Source organism: Palaemon carinicauda, chromosome 40 (genome assembly GCF_036898095.1).
Source record: "Palaemon carinicauda isolate YSFRI2023 chromosome 40, ASM3689809v2, whole genome shotgun sequence".
Classification (NCBI taxonomy): Eukaryota; Metazoa; Arthropoda; class Malacostraca; order Decapoda; family Palaemonidae; genus Palaemon; species Palaemon carinicauda.
This window is the reverse complement of record NC_090764.1, coordinates 19,720,396-19,740,395: the sequence shown is the minus strand read 5'-3', so window position 1 is coordinate 19,740,395 and position 20,000 is coordinate 19,720,396. Positions and strand designations below refer to the sequence as shown.

The 20,000-nt window shown below is 33.8% G+C and overlaps 1 protein-coding gene across 1 annotated transcript in view; it reads left to right on the top strand.

The window, feature by feature from the left end:
• Positions 1-1,589: 1,589 nt before the first annotated feature.
• Positions 1,590-20,000, top strand: part of Isha (Insulator su(Hw) mRNA adaptor) — a 117,207-nt gene continuing 98,796 nt past the window's right edge. The window contains exon 1 of the mRNA XM_068363436.1: positions 1,590-1,631. Coding sequence (XP_068219537.1) covers positions 1,605-1,631 — 27 coding nt within the window. The 5' untranslated portion in view covers positions 1,590-1,604. The remainder of the gene's footprint in view (positions 1,632-20,000) is intronic.

Below are 20,000 nucleotides of genomic sequence, written 5' to 3'. Positions count from 1 at the left end.
TGCTACTCTCTTTGCATCAATTCCATCCCCTGAATGTAGATCTAGGGTTGGTGAATCCCTTAATAGAGATTTAGCTAGAATTAGTGCATGGTGCAAATTATGGGGTATGAAGTTGAATCCTAACAAAACTCAAAGTATGATTGTAAGTAGGTCAAGGACGGTGGCTCCTCAACATCCGGATCTCAGTATTGATAATGTTTCTTTAAATATGTATGACTCTTTCAAAATTTTAGGTGTGATTCTCGACAGTAAATTTACTTTTGAGAAACATATAAGGTCTCTGTCTTCTTCAATTGCACAAAAAATAGGCTTATTGAGAAAGTCTTTCAAGATTTTCGGTGATCAATCTATTCTGAAGAAGTGTTTTAATTCTTTCATTCTACCTTGTTTTGAGTATTGTTCTCCTGTTTGGTCTTCAGCTGCTGATTCTCATCTTAATTTGTTGGACAGAAACTTACGGTCTATTAAATTTCTTATTCCTGATCTAGATATTAATCTCTGGCACCGTCGTTCAATTAGTTCATTATGCATGTTGCATAAGATTTTGCATAACTCTGACCATCCTTTACATTCAGATCTCCCTGGACAATTCTATCCTGTTCGTAATACTAGGCAGGCAGTTAATTCTAATAGCCAGGCCTTCTCCATCACGAGACTCAATACTACGCAGTACTCTAGAAGTTTTATTCCAGCTGTTACCAAGTTGTGGAATGATCTTCCTAATCGGGTGGTTGAATCAGTAGAACTTCAAAAGTTCAAAGTTGGAGCAAATGCTTTTTTGTTGACCAGGCGGACATGAGTCTTTTTATAGTTTATTTATGACATATTTGTTTTTGATGCTGTTAATAGTTTATATATGACATGTCTGTTTTGACGTTGTTACTGTTTTTAGAATGATTTATTGTTAATTTGTTCTCTTCATTTATTTATTTCCTTATTTCCTTTCCTCACTGGGCTATTTTTCCCTGTTGGAGCCCCTGGGCTTATAGCATCTTGCTTTTCCAACTAGGGTTGTAGCTTGGATAGTAATAATAATAACAATAATAATAATAATAATATACATATACATACATACAGACACACACACACACATATATATATATATATATATATATATATATATATATATATATATATATATATATATATATATAAAATGTTTATGTGGGTGTGCTTTTAAGACAGTTAATGCACTGTACTAATATGTATTACTTATCCCTATTCCAATTAGTTCATTTCCATTGCAATAAAAAAAATAATACTTTAATTATCAAACCTACAAACTCTCAAACACAACGCCAACTCCATCTGCTAGATCATTACATTCAATCCCCTCGTCTTAAAAACCTCCCCCCCCCCCCCAACCCATTAAGGTCTCCTCCTCATCGGGGAAGAGGTGAGCGATCCGCGGAGTTCAAATATATAAATATATCTGCTTGGCCACACCGTCGCCAGGGGTGGTTTTAATCGGCTCCCTGAGTCCCTGTTGCCATGTTCAGTGAATCAGTAGTACTAGCGGTGCCGCGAGCCCGCGGGCCGCGACCCGGGGCCCAGCAGTCTGGCGCGGTGGATTGAAATAGTCCACCACACTGCCCCAGCTACAAATGGCTCTATCACATGGTGGAGGAATGGTGGGTGATTATGCACTCTTTGTTCTCTCTCTTGGATTCCCTAGCTGCTCTGATTTTCTTTTTTTTTCTAGTTTTTCTCGTCTGTATTTCTTAGAAGAGGCAGGCCATTAAGGCAATTAGAAATAGTTCCTCTTGGTTTGGGATTAACCGAGGTTGGTTTAGTTACTTCTAGGAGAGAAGCGATTTTAGAGGTTCTTTTTAAGAGTATTTTAGGGAAAATGTTGAAAAAATATATGGTATCAATGACTATATCATTAATAGTGATGATAAAGACAATTTTTATCAGGCAATACATCTTCATATTTTCTAAAATTCCTACAGATTTTTTTTACGAGGACTAATGTCCTAGCTTGCGTGGAGAGGGGCAAAATTTAGGACATTTTCCCAGCATTTAGGGTAATTTCCTTAAAGTAAGGGTATTTTTCCCGAGTTAAGGGCATTTTCTCCGAATTTAGGGTAATTTCTCAGGATTTATTAGGCGCTGATCACATGTATGTATGGCCAGTCTCTAGGGCATTGTCACTGCCCCTGGCCTCTGCCATTCATGAGCGACCTTTAAACCTTACACCTTTAGATGGTAAATTACTCTGAAATACTTAAGCTCATTTAATTATGTTTAATGTTAAGGCAACTTACTTTTGAAACATTGCTTGAATTCTAATTCAGACAAGAGTAAATATCTTTTGAGTTTCTTATTTGCAATTGACGATTTCAATGTTGAAATACAAGAACATAGTTTGCAACACTTAATAGACTCTCTCTCTCTCTCTCTCTCTCTCTCTCTCTCTCTCTCTCTCTCTCTCTCTCTCTCTCTCTCTCTCTATATATATATATATATATATATATATATATATATATATATATCTGGCACAGATATACATTCAAAGAACTGTTTCGAATAATTTTATGCCCATTGTTAAATAATCGTCAGTTAGGAACTAATTATTTATCGGTTTCAAACTCAACTAATTAGCAAGCTTTTCAAAATATCTTTTTTATTAATAGATAATCTTCAAGCTCTCTCTTAAACAGGTCAGATTAATGTAGATATAAAGTAAATTGAAAAAAAAGGAAGAAAATCATTCTCGAATATTAGATATCCAATAAACTCAGTAAGTGAGAGAAATTTTGATGAGTATTAAGCTGGAATACTTTTATAGTATTTGTGCGAGGAAGATAGAAGAGTCATAGAGGCTGAGGATGGAATGGTATAGGGTTTAAAGGCCACTCATGAACGGCAGAGGCAAGGGACAGTAACATTGCTCTATTAAGCAGGATAATGCCCTAGAGACTGACTATATATACTTATGATCAGCCCACAAGCCCCCTCTCCACCCAAGCTAGGACCTAGGAGAGCCAGGCAATGACTGCTGATGACTCAGCAGCTATGCTCCTCCAAATATCCCCATCCTTAGCTCACAAGGATGGTGAGGTTGCAGCGACCAAAGGAACTAACGAGTTTGAGCAGGACTCGAACCCCAGTCTGGCGATCACCAGTCAGGGACGTTACCTTTAAGGAAATAAAATGTATGTGCTGAACGTGTATCATATTGAAAAAAAAGTTAAGTTACGATATTAATGTGAAGAAGGAGAATGTTGATGATGAACTCCGAATGTTGTGAGAAAGTATGCAAGATAGAAGTGGATTGCCCAGTGTATAGACTAGGTTCGATGAACTACTGATGAACCTATGTGTAGGTGTATGAAGCGGCTACTCTAGTGGAAGTTCTGTACACTGAGAGCTCATCCACAAGAAACATTTTGATAGTGAATGTGGTATTGACCAATATGATTATTTTCTCCGTCAGGTGAATAACATAGGCTAATGTTTGGAACGTACACAAATAAATGCATGCATGAATATACAAGGCAATATATATGAATATATTCATATATTATTGTATATAATGCATGATATACATACGTGTAAGGGATATATATATATATATATATATATATATATATATATATATATACACACATATATATATATACATATATATATACAGTATATATATATATATATATATATATATATATATATATATATATATATATATATATATACACATATATATACATATATATACAGTATATATATATATATATATATATATATATATATATATATTAATTAAATCAATATTTATTCATTTCAAAATGATGTTTATATAACACCAATATTTAAAACCTTTTATTATTTATCAAATTTTGTGACCGGAACAACTTGTGAACAGAGAGAGAGAGAGAGAGGAGAGAGAGAGAGAGAGAGAGAGAGAGAGAGAGAGAGAGAGAGAGAGAGAGAGAGAGAGAGAGAGAGAGAGAGAGAGAGAGAGAGAGAGCGGGGGGGGGGGGTGTCTTACCTCATGACGAGTACCAATGGTAGGAAAAGTACAAACTGACTTTGTACTGTACATTGCTCCTTATCCTCCCATACAAATAAGATAATTGTGTTCTTGTTTATCTTCCTCTTAGTCGCCTACTTGTGTGGGGATATATAGGTTCCTCTGTGTCTGTTTTGATGTTAAAATAGAATTAGTTTTAGTTAATGTTATTGTTTCTCCAAATTGGAAATTTAATGAATGTTGACGTTAAGGTTTCTGTTCCTTAAGGTTGGGTTTATTTATGGTTATATTATTTAGTTTTATAGTTTTATATATATATATATATATATATATATATATATATATTGTTATTTAGGGTTATATTATTTAGTTCTACAGTTGTGTATATATATATATATATATATATATATATATATATATATATATATATATATATATTTATATATATACATATATGTAAATTATATATATATATATATATATATATACATATATATATATATATTGCTGAGGAACTTGGAAATGTGTTATTGCGTTGAATACACACACACACCTATATATATATATATATATATATATATATATATATATATATATATATTACATCCCTTTCTGAGTAAGGATACCTTAACGTGGTGAAAGGGTTTGTGTATCGCCATGATCAGCAAATCTGTATTAGTGTCAGTGTTTGTTGTGAGCGATCAGAGTAAAATCTCCCACCATCACCAGTCCGTAGTTGGCCAGTATAGTGATGAAAAATTGCCAAACCTTAAACATGAATATGGACGTGTGTGAGGCCTTCGTCCTGCAGTGGACTAGAAATGGATGCATTTTTTGTTTGCTATATATATATATATATATATATATATATATATATATATATATATATATATATATATATATATATATATATATATGCATACTTGCATACATACAAATGTAGCAAATATACATACATACATACATACATATGCAGAAAATATACATGCATACATACATATGCAGAAAATATACATGCATACATACATGCATGTGCAGCAAATATAGATACATACATACATACATACATACATATGCAGCAAATATAGATACATACATACATATGCAGCAAATATACATACATACATACATATGCAGCAAATACACATTCATACATACATATGCAGCAAATATACATACATACATACATACATACATATGCAGCAAACATATATACGTACATACATACATACATATACAGCAAACATACATGCATACATACATACATACTGTACATACATACACACACACACATACACACACACAATGATACCACGAAGATCGAACATAACTCGTTCCAAAACCGTTTTGGAACACCGAATAAAAAAGTTATGACTTGTAGCCTTATAGAGGGTGGTGATCATCACCCACGTCTTGGCACCTGACTACTAAGCACTTGTGATGTCTGTCACGTTGCACGGACATAATCTCGATGTTGTTGAGCCCCATCTGGAGGGAATATGGATGAGTGTCACTTCTAGGTGTGGAAATGATTGGCTGTAAGGCCAACATTGCATTTACAGTCTCTATTTTCCTTTTATTATTATTATTATTATTATTATTATTATTATTATTATTATTATTGGCAAACATTGCTTTTACAGTTTCTACTTCCCTTTTATTATTATTATTATTATTATTATTATTATTATTATTTTGTTATTATTATTATTATTAAAAATATTATTATTATTTTTATTATTATTATCATCATCATTATTGTTATTACTTGCTAAGCTACAACCCTAATTGGAAAAGCAGGATGCTATAAGCCCAAGGGCTCCAACAGGGAAAATAGCCCAGTGAGGAAAGGAAACAAGGAAATAAACTAAAAGAGAAGCAATGAACAATGAAAATAAAATATAAAACAGTAACAACATTAAAATAAACTTTTCAGATATAATCTATAAAAACTTTAAAGAAAGAGGGAGAGAAATAAGATAGAATAATGTGCCCGAGTGTACCCGCAAGCAAGGGAAATCTTGCTTTGATAATTAATTGAATTTTTTTCGCTTTACTTTTTATATTTCAGCAGTTTATTAGATATAAATTAAACCCATCAGCTTGTGCTTGAGATTAATAAGTTTGGATTGGTTTATTTTTATCAAGTTGTGGAACGATCTTCTTAATCGGGTAGTTGAATCAGTAGAACTTCAAAAGTTCAAAGTTGGAGCAAATGTTTTCATGTTGAACAGGCTGACATAAGTCTTTTTTATAGTTTATAGATGACATATCTGTTTTGACGTTGTCATTGTTTTTAGAATGATTTATTGTTAATTTGTTCTCATCATTTATTTATTTCCTTATTTCCTTTCCTCACTGGGCTATTTTTCCCTATTGCAGCCCTTGGGCTTATAGCATCTTGCTTTTCCAACTAGGGTTGTAGCTTGGGTAATAATAATAATGATAATAATAATAATAATGATAATAATAATAAGTGTTGATCATCGCTAATTTAACCTCAAAGAAAACCTTTATTAGGTTCAAGGTTATATCAATAAAGTCTGAAACATCTGAGTAAATTAAAACCTTGAAAAGTTGATGATAAAGATTAATTAATTTGTTTGTTATATGAAAATAAAACAACTCATTCAAATAATATTTTGTTTATTAAATTAAAAATAACTAAAATATAAAAATTCATTCAAATGATATCTTATTTATTGAATTAAAAATAACTAAAATATAAAAAGTCATTCAATTAATAACTTATTTATTGAATTAAAAATAACTAAAATATAAAAAGTCATTTAAATAATATCTTATTTATTGAATTAAAAATGACTAAAATATAAAAAGTCATTCAAATAATATCTTATTTTTTGAATTAAAAATAACTAAAATATAAAAAGTCATTCAAATAATATTTTGTTTATTGAATTAAAAATAACTAAAATATAAAAAGTCATTCAATGAATATCTTATTTATTGAATTAAAGATAACTGAAATATAAAAAGTCATTCAATTAATATCTTATTTATTGAATTAAAAATAACTATAATATAAAAAGTCATTCAATTAATATCTTATTTATTGAATTAAAAATAACTAAAATATAAAAAGTCATTCAAATAATATCTTATTGAATTAAAAATAACTAAATCTTAGGATGTAATTCAAATTTCTTTCGTAATCGAAGCCGTTTCAGACATGTTTTCAGAAGGCTAATTATTTATCAGTAAACCAAAGATATAATGTCCCGATTATTATTCCTCTCGTGTTTGCACCCCATTACTGTTTTGAGGACAATTACCCTCGAGTTCTCTTCCTTGAGTGTACATTCGGGCACACTATTCTATCTTATTTCTCCTCCTCTTGTTTTGTTAATTTTTATAGTTTATATAGGAAATGTTTATTTTAATGGTGTTACTGTTCTTAAAATATTTTAATTTTTCTTGTTTCCTTTCCTCACTGGGCTATTTTCCCTGTTGGACCCCCTGGGGTTATAGCATCCTACTTTTCCAACTAGGGTTGTAGCTTAGCAAGTAATAATAATAATAATAATAATAATAATAAGAATAATTCCATCACCTCTTCTACCCCATCTCGCTCTTACTCTGTAAGTTTCATCTCCTCTATCCTCCCAAATCTTAGTGTTTTCCGTTCTCTCCACATAAACAGACCACCTAAGAAAACTGGTCTGTATTTCCATGTGTTAAACATTTTACTGTAAAAACTTCATATTTATATGTCAACCCTGTCAAGTTTTTTTACTCCCATATAACATTAAACTTTTACATTCATTATCCACTATTTTTTTAATAATAATTAACAAAAATCCATTTATGCATTCTAGTTTTTATTATGGTAAAGGATCCTGTTCTTGTAGAAAAGATTAAAGGTTTGTAGAGCTTCTGTTATATATATACATATATATCAATATAAATAAATATATATATATATATATATATATATAATATAATATACAGCAAACAACAAATGCAGCCGTTTCTAGTCCACTGCATATGTATGTATGTATATTTGCTGCATATGTATGTATGTATGTATGTATATTTGAGTCATCTGTTTTCTCCTCGTTATCAGTGACATTTAGATATATATATGAATCAACTGCTGTACCTCCCTTCCTCCCAACCACACTGACAGTCATTCCTTCCTTTTACTTTTATACACTTATTTCATTACTGTTGGTAATATTTACTTTCAACTGTTTCCTCTTATAAACGCTCATATTTTTTTACCAGTCTCTACAACTTCTCCCCACTATCACCAGCTAATGCTAGAGATTCAGAAAATCATTTATAGCTGTCCACTTTTAATTCACAACCCATTTTTGTAATGATAACTTTTTGCCTACATTCCCTGTTACTTTGTTGTTCCATCCTAAGAGATATTAAACAGTCATAAAGAGTAGACAGTTGCTTATGGATACTAGCCTTTACAGTGAACCAATAATCATGTATGTATATTCTTCAGAAAAATATCTAAATCATCTCATTTAATATATATATATTTATATATATATATATATATATATATATATATATATATATATCTGTGTGTGTATATGTATATGTATATATATGTATATCTATATATATGTGTGTGATATATATATATATATATATATATATATATATATACACACCAAACAACTCCACATTGCATGAATTGTAATTGTATCAAAAACTTTCTTTAGGTTCATGTATGTGACACGCAGTCTTTTCTACTCACTTTCAATTTTTTTCCCAAACCTGTTTCAAGGCAAAGCCTTAATCCACTAACATTGTTGCTAGTCTAAAACATTGTGATTCCTCTCTTATCATTTCTCGTGTTATCTCTCTATCTCAAATTGCCACCCTACACAGTCTCACGTGTGATTAACATTTCAATGCTCTCATGTTTAGACTCACATGTCACCTTTCTTATTCCTGTCTCGGGTGTTTTATTTGAAACCTTTCCCTCAGCAGAATCTCACTTGTAGTCCTATCAACTCAGGACTCTTTCCCATCCTTTAATCTTGTAAATGTCCTTCTTAAATTCCCACCAGTTTAAAGGTTTAATGGCCGCTCATGAATGGCAGGAGCAAGGGACAGTCACATTGCCCTATCGAGCAGGACAGTGCCCTAGAGTCTGACCATATATAAATATGATCAGCGCCCAAGCCCCCTCTCCACTAAAGCTAGGACCAAAGATGGCCAGGTAATGGCTGCCGATGACTCAGCAGATAGACCTATAGGCTCCCCCATACCCCCCACCCTTAGCTCACAATGATGGTGAGGTTGCAGTGACCAAAGAAACTAACGTTCACCAGTTAGGGACGTTATTAAGAAACGGAAACATCTACTCTTACAAAATAAAAATTCGCGTCTTTCCCATCTCTATCTTTAACATTACTTCAAACTATTCACTGACTATCCGATCTATAGACCCATCTCATCATTTCCTTCAGATAACATTTTTCTATTGGCATATTTGGTTATTATATCCATTTGCTTATTAATCTCTCTCTCTCTCTCTCTCTCTCTCTCTCTCTCTCTCTCTCTCTCTCTCTCTCTCTCTCCATTATTTATTGTTGATGCTTTCTATTTACTCATAGGCCTACTCTTCTTATTTCAGGTTTCTATGATGATAGAAATTGTATAAACTCAAGAAGGACTTAAAATCCATTCTTTGAACACAAACACACCTGAACCATTTGTCATCTTCTGTGAAAACTATAACAAGATTTAAAAACAGATTAGTAATCTAACTATATAGTCTCTCTCTCTCTCTCTCTCTCTCTCTCTCTCTCTCTCTCTCTCTCTCTCTCCATTATTTATTGTTGATGCTTTCTATTTACTCATAGGCCTACTCTTCTTATTTCAGGTTTCTATGATGATAGAAATTATATAAACTCAAGAAGGACTTAAAATCCATTCTTTGAACACAAACACACCTGAACCATTTGTCATCTTCTGTGAAAACTATAACAAGATTTAAAAACAGATTAGTAATCTAACTATATAGTCTCTCTCTCTCTCTCTCTCTCTCTCTCTCTCTCTCATCTACGCCAAAGTAAATTTTGATTAACAATGTGTAAATAACAGTAACATTACTCATAAAATTGACGACGATTTTAACATTAATACATTGTAGTTACGAGAAAAATATGACTTGCATAAGCATGACAATGAAACAATCTCCAATAGATTTAGTAGATTCGAGAACAAAACCCTCCGAAGGATATTGGGAGTTAAATGGTAGGACAGGATTAGAAATGATACTATAAGAGAGATTACTCGAGTGCCATATGTGAATGAGATGATGATGAGGGGTAGATGGAGATGTTTTGGGCATGCTCTTCACACTCCCCAAGAGAGATTAGTTCACCAAATGTTCAGCGGGGCTCCATAAGGCAATATAAGAGTTGGAAGACCCAGACCTACATGGCTGAGGACTATGAAGCGCGAAGTAGGAGATGATGAATGGAGAAGTATTGAATTAAAAGCTCAAGATAGCGACGACTGGCGAAATCTAACCGAGGCCCTTTGCGTCAATAGGCGTAGGAGAAGATGATGATGATGATGAATTGTATATTATGCATAACAAGTTTGTTCTTGCATGCATAATTAGATTGCATGCATACAAGAGGAACTTTGCAATGTGATTACAGAGCAGTTTTGATATGAGATGTTGATATGTTTGGCAGAGTCGGAAAATGTGCCTGTAAGCAAAGGCTATGTCAGCCTAATATACCGTTAAGAAAAATGCAATCCAATCATTCATATCTCTCTCTCTCTCTCTCTCTCTCTCTCTCTCTCTCTCTCTCTCTCTCTCTCTCTCTCTCTCTCCTTATATATACAATATATTATATAAAAATGCATATATGTGTAGGCACTCATTGTTCATAGGTCAAGAAACCGATTTATCTATTATTATTATTATTATTATTATTATTATTATTATTATTATTACAGTCTTTAGACCTAGACTATTTTAAGTAATTAGACCCACACTGCTTTTAGCATCTTGGGTGATTATTTTTAAATAACGGTTTTTTTCCAAGGTACAAAGAATACTATCTTTAGACATAGACTAGTTTAAGTAATTAGACCTACAATGATTTTATCATCTAAGAGGATATTCTTTTGGCTTTTTCCAAAGTCTAAAGAATACAATCTTTAGACCTAGACTATTTTAAGTAATTAGACCTACAATGATTCTATCATCCAAGAGGATTTTCTTTTGGCTTCTTCCAAGTCCTAAAGAACACAGTCTTTAGACCTAGGCTATTTTAAGTAAGAGAGATATGCAAATTGAACGGGAAAAGGATATTGCCTATGAAGTGCTGAATCAGCAGTTGCTGGTCGCTACATCCACGTGTTCTCTTCCACGAAGAATTTGCAAGCCTTGCGCTATCCCCTCAGAGTTGTTTTTACAGATTTAGTCTCAAGCAGGGCTCTAGTATGACGTTCAAGGGATTACCTTAGAAATTAGCTCAAATTTCGAAAAATTACCTTAGATACTAAAAGACTCATAAAACGTAAAAAGTGTAGTATGATTAACGAAAGCCCTTTTGCTTAAAAACTAGATAGTTGGGATGAAAGGAGGGAGGAGTATGTCATTCTTCAAAAATTGTAAGAAACAATGTTTACTGAGAAAGGTTGTTAATCAAGAGAAAAATTACTTTAAAACGATTGAAATTTCTTCAAAATATAGAAGTTCCAAAGTCCAGATTACCTTAAAATTACCTCGAAAGTGCCATTACTCTAGAAATTTCCTTAAATCAACCAAAATTACTCATTATAAGGTTATTATCTTGAAAACTGGACTGGGGTTTGAGATCCGCTCAAGCTCGATAGTTTTTTGTGTCTGCAACCTCACCATCCTTGTGAGCTAAGGATGGGTATATTGGAGGAACGTATAGGTCTATCTACTGAGTCATCAGCAGCCAATGCCTGGCCCTCCCTGGTCCTAGTTTTGTGGAAATGGTGCTGATCACATGTGTATATGGTCAGTCTCTAGTAAAATTAGCACACTTCTGCTATGACTAGCCAACTTGAGAAGCGTAATCCTATTAGTTCTGGATGATATGTTTAATTCTGCACCTCTGCTCTGGTAACAATTGTAGGCTGATATAGCCATATCTTGCTTTCGTAATCTACGGAGTTGCCTCACGATATATATATATATATATATATATATATATATATATATATATATATATATATATATATATAGAGAGAGAGAGAGAGAGAGAGAGAGAGAGAGAGAGAGAGAGAGAGAGAGAGAGAGAGAGAGAGAGAGAATCAATATCACGACCGTTATCAATCTAAAAATATAATAAACTCTCCCATCTAAAAAAAGAATTTCTTCCAACTTTTACGTCACACATTGGTATGAAATTCCCATAACTGGTTTATTCTGCATAAATTAATTTGCTTTCAATGCACGGACCTCTCCCCCCTTCCTCCAATTCAAAGCATGGACCCCCCCCCCCTCTCCCTAAAAAGTAGTAGGCATTTTCATTCATTAAGGGTATCCACTTGCTCGTCATGTCCACGATTTCTAGACCGTGGTCCAGTCATCTCTCTCTCTCTCTCTCTCTCTTGAGGTAAGTTTGGTAAAACGTATGCTTCTATTCACGGAAGAATTTTTGTTTATTATTATTATTATTATTATTATTATTATTATTATTAGCTAAGCTACAACCCTAGTTGGGAAAGCTAGATGCTTTAAGCCCAAGGGCTCCAACAGGGAAAAATAGCCCAGTGAGGAAAGGAAATTATGCTCAGAATTCTTTAAAATTCAACACGGGCGCTTCATATAGGAAGATAGGTATATAATACCCCGTTTCCTGTATGTTTTCTTATAATAGCAATCATGCCTGGCTTACCTTTCTAGTGGTTCATACTAAATCTTAATTTTCAATTGTCACAACACCAATTAAAATGTACTAATTATAATAATTTGTACTTTTGTCGTTTGGATGACCTGAAAACATATATCTCTGTGCTACATCACATTCGCTACTTGATACAACTGTCTAGGTAGGCCACATTTTTACAACGGTCTAGGTAGCCCACATTGTCACAACGGTCTAGGTAGCCCAAATATTTACAACGGTCTAGGTAGCCCACAATGTTACAACGTTCTAGGTAGGCCACATTGTTACAATGGTCTAGGTAGCCCACACTGATACAACGGTCTAGGTAGCCCCCGTTGTTACAACGATCTAGGTAGGCCACATTGTTACAATGGTCTAGGTAGCCCACACTGATACAACGGTCTAGGTAGCCCACAATGTTACAACGTTCTAGGTAGGCCACATTGTTACAATGGTCTAGGTAGCCCACACTGATACAACGGTCTAGGTAGCCCACAATGTTACAACGTTCTAGGTAGGCCACATTGTTACAATGGTCTAGGTAGCCCACACTGATACAACGGTCTAGGTAGCCCACACTGATACAACGGTCTAGGTATCCCCCGTTGTTACAACGATCTAGGTAGGCCACATTGTTACAATGGTCTAGGTAGCCCACACTGATACAACGGTCTAGGTAGCCCACATTTTTACAACGATCTAGGTAGCACACATTGTTACAACAGACTAGGTAGCCCACATTTTTACAACGGTCTAGGTAGCCCACATTGTTACAACAGTCTAGGTAGCGCACAATGTTACAACAGTCTAGGTAGCCCCCATTTTTACAACGGTGTAGGTGGCCCACATTGTTTCAACGATCTAGGTAGCCCAAATTTTTACAACGGTTTAGGTAGCCCCCACTGATACAACGGTCTAAGTAGGCCACACTGATACAACTGTCTAGGTAGCCCACATTGTTTCAACGGTCTAGGTAGCCCACATTGTTACAACGGTTTAGGTAGCAGACATTGTTACAACGGTCTAGGTAGCCCACATTGTTACAACGGTGTAGGTAGCCCACATTGTTACAACGTTCTAGGTACCCTACATAGCCTAGCTAGAACGTAGGTGTTAATTCCAAGGATAACCGGTACTATGCCGCCCAGATAAGGTTATACAACCCACAAGACGTGCAGCGATGTCCATACTGCTTGCAAGTCCAAATATGGTCAGTGTTAGTTCCCTTATTAGACCTTTGCCTCTTCTTATTCGAAAGGTGCTTTTTGCAAGCCTATTTTTAGAAGCTCATCTACAAAGATGTTTTGTAAACATCCTGCCAGTAGCGGTCAGGGATTCTTTTATGTTACTGTTATTTGAATATTTTATTTTAATTGTTCATTACTTCTCTTGTTTATTTAGTTATTTATTTCCTTTCCTCACTGGGCTATTTTTCCTTGTTTGGAGCCCTTGTTCTTATAGCATCCTGCTTTTACAACTAGGATTGTAGCTAAGCTAATAATAATAATAATAATAAACTATTATTATTATTATTATTATTATTATTATTATTATTATTATTATTAGCTAAGCTACACCCCTACTTGGAAAAACAAGAGGCCAGGAGCCCAAGGGCTGCAACAGGGAAAAATAGCCCAGTGAGGAAAGGAAATAAGGAAATAAAACTCTACAAGAAGTAATGAAAAATTATAATAAAATATTTTAAAAATATTAACAACATTAACACATACTGGATATATAAACTCTAAAAATGTATGTAAGCCTCTTCACCATAAAAAACATTTGCTGCGAGTTTGAACTATTGAAGTTGTGAAAAAACCTTGAGGTGTTGAGGAAAATCTAGCAGTCTCGCGAGCCAAGAAAAGTGCATTTTATACACGGCTGATTCAATGCCTGCTTGCAGCGTGCATTCGAGCACCAGACCACGTGTTTATTTTCGGCCCAAGGTATCCACACTACTATCACGTGACCTGGGAAGAGTTCTAAGTATCCGGTTGGCAACTGTACCACTTATTGTTCGTTGAGAGGTTAATGAAAGGTCTGGTTCTTATAGTTACTAGTGTGCCTGAGCCGTCAAAAATGACTTCTAAATATTTAGAGATATGTACACATCATCATCATCACCATCTACCCCCATTGACTCAAAGGGCCTCGGTTAGATTTCGCCAGTCGTCACTATCTTGAGATTTTAAATTAATCTCCATTCATCATCTACTTCACGCTTTACAGTCCTCATCCATGTAGGCCTGGGTCTTCCAACTCTTCTAGTGCCTTGTGGAGCCCAGTTGAAAGTTTGGTGTACTAATCTCTCTTAGGGAGTGCGAAGAGCATTCTCAAACCATCTCCATCTACCCCTCGTCATGATGTCATCCACATATGGCGCTCGAGTAATCTCTTTTACAGAAATGTACACACACATATTCAATACTTCCCACCCCCTCCCCTGGCCTATCTACAACCCGGCAGTTTCGGCAATTTGTGGAAGATTGTGGTTTCTGGGTGTAGGCTACCTCTTGGAATACCCTTCTCCAGGGTATGACTATTCCTCCCCCTTACCCGAGGGACGGGGAGAGATCGAAAAGTCATATTTTTGGCAACGCCACTTAACGTGACAGGAATTGTAGCCTATATATATATAATATATATATATATATAATATATATATATATATATATATATATATATATATATATATATATATGTGTGTGAGTGTGTGTGTGTACGTGTATATATATATATATATATATATATATATATATGTATATATACATGTGAGTGTGTGTGTACTGTATACATATGAATAATATATATATATATATATATATATATATATATATATATATATATATATATATATATATATATATATATATATATTATGTATATGTATATATACTGTATATATACATATACATGGCCGCACAGACGCGTAGCTTTTATATAAGGAAGATTACTAGCTTAGCTACAAACCTAGTTGGAAAAAAACAGGATGATATAAACTCAAAGGAGTCCAACACGAAAAAATTACCCAGTGAGGAAAGGAAATAATGAAACAGTGTGTGAGTGTACCTTCAAGGAAGAGAGCTCTTACCCAGGAGTTTAATGGGTCTAGAAAAAAAAATATATATATTCTTGGAAACGCTGTTGCCTGTATAGTATCGCCATGGAGATAGGAAAGTCCCAGATATTTTACCCTGAAGTCCACGTTGATCTTGTAAATATTTGCCAATTTTTTTTTCTCTCTTAGCCAAGCTTTTCCTCGGCAACAACCTCGGGGGTCTAAAAGTAGACCGAGTGTGGATAGACTACATTAAGTAAGGCTTACCCAGCAACTAGTTAAAAGGGGGACATACTTTGTAATACAAGCAAGTTTTACGTAAAGGTATTTCAGGTTAAATGAATCCCGAGGCCTACTTGTTAGCAGCAAGTTTTACATGCAGATATTTTATGTTAAATAAAGACATAGGCCTACTTGTTAGCATCAAATTTTGCATACAGATATTTCAAGTTAAATAAAGTCCTAAAGTCCTAGGCTTATTTGTTATCAGCAAGTTTTACATACAGATATTTCAAGTTAAATAAAAACTTAGACCTACTTGTTAGCAGCAAGTTTTACATACAGATATTTTGTTAAATAAAGACATAGGCCTATTTGTTAGCACAAGCATATTTTAGGCCTAAAACAGTTGCTTCATTTCTTTCTGTTAGTATTGGTTTCTCTTTGCACTTACATTAGAGTGTTCGGAAGACACTTCTGCCATATAAATTAGGAACAGTTAACCCGAAGCTTTAAGACTTTTTTTCCCGTTCTGAAGAGAGACTTTAATGAGCTTAAGATCTCAAACCGGCCGCGTTAAATCTTCGCTAGCTCACATTCTACAATCTACAAGGAACAAGAATTATTTTTTTATTTAAATGGGCTAGCATATATTTGAGCTAAAGATCACAACCATTCATATATTTACCTTAAAGTCTATTAGATATAAAGTATTTATTTTATATCCAAATAACGCGTAGAAGATGCTATTTCTTGTCTTCAAAATATAGATATAATTTGGACCAATAAAGGTTTCCTATCCTTTTTTATAGTTTCTTATCCATACTGCTCAATGCCTGTCGTTGCTCTTTCCTCCCGGCACTTCAGAGTCGCCCATTCTTTCCACATGTACAGACCATTTCAGGATACTCTGTTCCATCATCCTTTCGCTCCTTGTTACTCCTATTTATTTATATCCACATAATTCGCTCTTTGTTTTTTTTTGTGTCAGATCTACTTTAAGGTTGTTACTGATTTTAATATATTTTATATTTTATTAATACTTTTCATATTTAGTCTATTTATCTCCTTATTTCCTTTCCTCCCTTGGTTATTTATCCTGCTGGAGCCCCTGGGCTTATAGCATCCTGCTTTTCCATCTAGGGTTGTAGCTTAGCTGGTAATGATGATAATAACAATTCAGTTCTTTCTACGCTGCATATAATACGCATACGGTTTTATTTACTGTTTATTTTCTTTCTTTTTTACTAATTGATAAGTTTTTATAACCACAATTAACCATGAAGAATGTTAAAATCAAAGCAACTTTCATTTATAGACTTAATTTGCGTTGATTATATTTTAACTGGTACTATAGAAAACATTAACATATGTACCCATAATTAATATCTGGGCCTACTTTTTAAATCAGCATTATAATCTTTGCAATATTTAATCTTTGATCAATATCTTGTTTTTTTTTTTAATCTTATACAATTAATACAATTCACGAAATCTGATAAACATTGTTTCCATGATCACCAGTAAGATGTCATCAAATTCTGCCATTGTGTTTGAACTTACATCCCTTCATATGACTATATCTCTTCTGATAGTACTAGCAGCTAATCACTTATCTACCACGTATGTCACACGTGTTCCTTGGTATCGTAACTTTATTAGCTACATTGGATCCTTCACTCTGGTTACAGTTCACTTTCCCTTTGCCTACACATTCACCGAATAGTCTGGCCTATTCTTTACAGATTCTCCTCTGTCCTCATACACCTGACAACACTGAGATTCCCAAACAATTCTTCTTCACTCAAGGGGTTAAATACTGCACTGTAATTGTTTAGTGGCTAGTTTCCTCTTGGTAAGGGTAGAAGAGACTCTTTAGCTATGGTAAGCAGCTCTTCTAGGAGAAGGACACTCCAAAATCAAACCATTGTTCTCTAGTCTAGGGTAGTGCCATAAGCTCTGTACCATGGTCTTCCACTGTCTTGGGATAGAGTTCTCTTGCTTGAGGGTACACTCGGGCACATTATTCTATCTTATTTCTCTTCCTCTTGTTCTGTTAAGTTTTTTATTTTATATAGAAAATATTTATTTTAATGTCACTGTATCGTAATTTTATTAGCTACTTTCCTCTTGGTAAGGGTAGAAGAGACTCTTTAGCCGTGGTAGGCAGCTCATCTAGGAGAAGGACGCTTCTAAATCCAGCCATTGTTCTCTAGTCTCGCTGGCACCTTGACACCTGTAACAGCAGTTATATCTTCCTCTTTGTTATCCTCAACATTCGTCAACCTTTTTAAAAGAATTGCTTTTCCGTGTTTTAGAATCACATTTTAGAGTTGTTTTTTTTATTTCATAAAAATACAATTACATTTTATCAATTTACATTATATACTTGATTATTCTATACCAAAATACAGATGTGAACTTACGTTGTTTTATAAAGTTATTGATCAAATCAATACAAATTAAATCAATTAATGAAAATCATATAATATACAATAAATTTGATTGTACAAACGTTCTTAACTTATAATACAAATTTTACATATTTAAGTAATTATCATAAATGTACTCTTCTGTAAATATCTTATTTAATTCTTTTTTTTAACTTTCTTAAGAGTTATTTAGTCATTCTCAATCACTCTTTTATATCAGGGATAAACTGCAAATTAAAATTTCCGTCTGATAATGTATTAAGATTGTAGTAAGCCTATTGATAACATCCCTGTCTTGCAATATGCTGAACTTGGGTTCGGGACCCCCATGCTCGATAATTTTTTGTAGTATCTGCAACCTCACCATCCTTGTGAGTTAAGGATGGAGGGTTTATGGGAAACCTATAGGTCTAGCTGCTGAGTCACCAGCAGCCATTGCCTGGCCTTCCATGGTCATAGCTTGGGTGGAGAGGGGGCTTGGGCGCTGATCATATGTATATATGGTCAGTCTCTAGGGCATTGTCACTGTCCCTAGCCTGTCATTCATGAGCGGCCTTTAAACCTCCTTACTTTAGAAATTACATGCATATTTTCTTGTTTTATTTCCTCTATATTTTTCATTATTGCAAAATTTGCAGCTTTTCCCATTGTAAGTATTCCTCATATCAATAATTGCAATATATTTAAGTGCATTGAACAATTAAATTTTCCTCGTTATTTTCCCTATCTTGATCTTCAGCACTTCAATCAAGATTATCAATTATAGTTATCTTCCAATAACTCAAATGTCTTCATAACTTCGACGCTTCTGCATTCAAGATTACCAATTATGTAGTTAATTTCTAATAACCCAAATTCCTTCATGAAATATTTAGTTTCAGGTCAATGATCTTATGTAATTTTCCTGTCAATAGATGGCTCCACCTGTAATGTTCTACCTTGGCCAATCTCGTCACTTCTCGTTCAAAGTTGTGGCTTCGGTTACAGCAGTAACCGCTATCAACAGTAACTCTATCTTGCGCTGTTCATGTTCTATTTGCATTTCAGTAACCATATTCGGTATTTTTCATATTCCATCTTTATTTAATGCATTTGTAAATACATTAAAGAAAGAACTATGTCATTTGATCCACTTAGACTCATTTCTTGTTTGGGCAAATCTCACAACAATCACATTCTATTCATTGTTCTTCTTTTCCTTTTTCGGATTTACAGTATAAATGACACAAATAGATTGAGAGAGAGAGAGAGAGAGAGAGAGCGAGAGAGAGAGAGAGATTTCACATTTTCTTACACATTCATATTTGACTTTCATAAAGGAAAGTTGGCTTCCACATTCATTTAAAACCCTTTCTCAATATTATATATATATATATATATATATATATATATACACACACACACACACACAAACACACACGACAACAACCAATGCAGCACGGAAG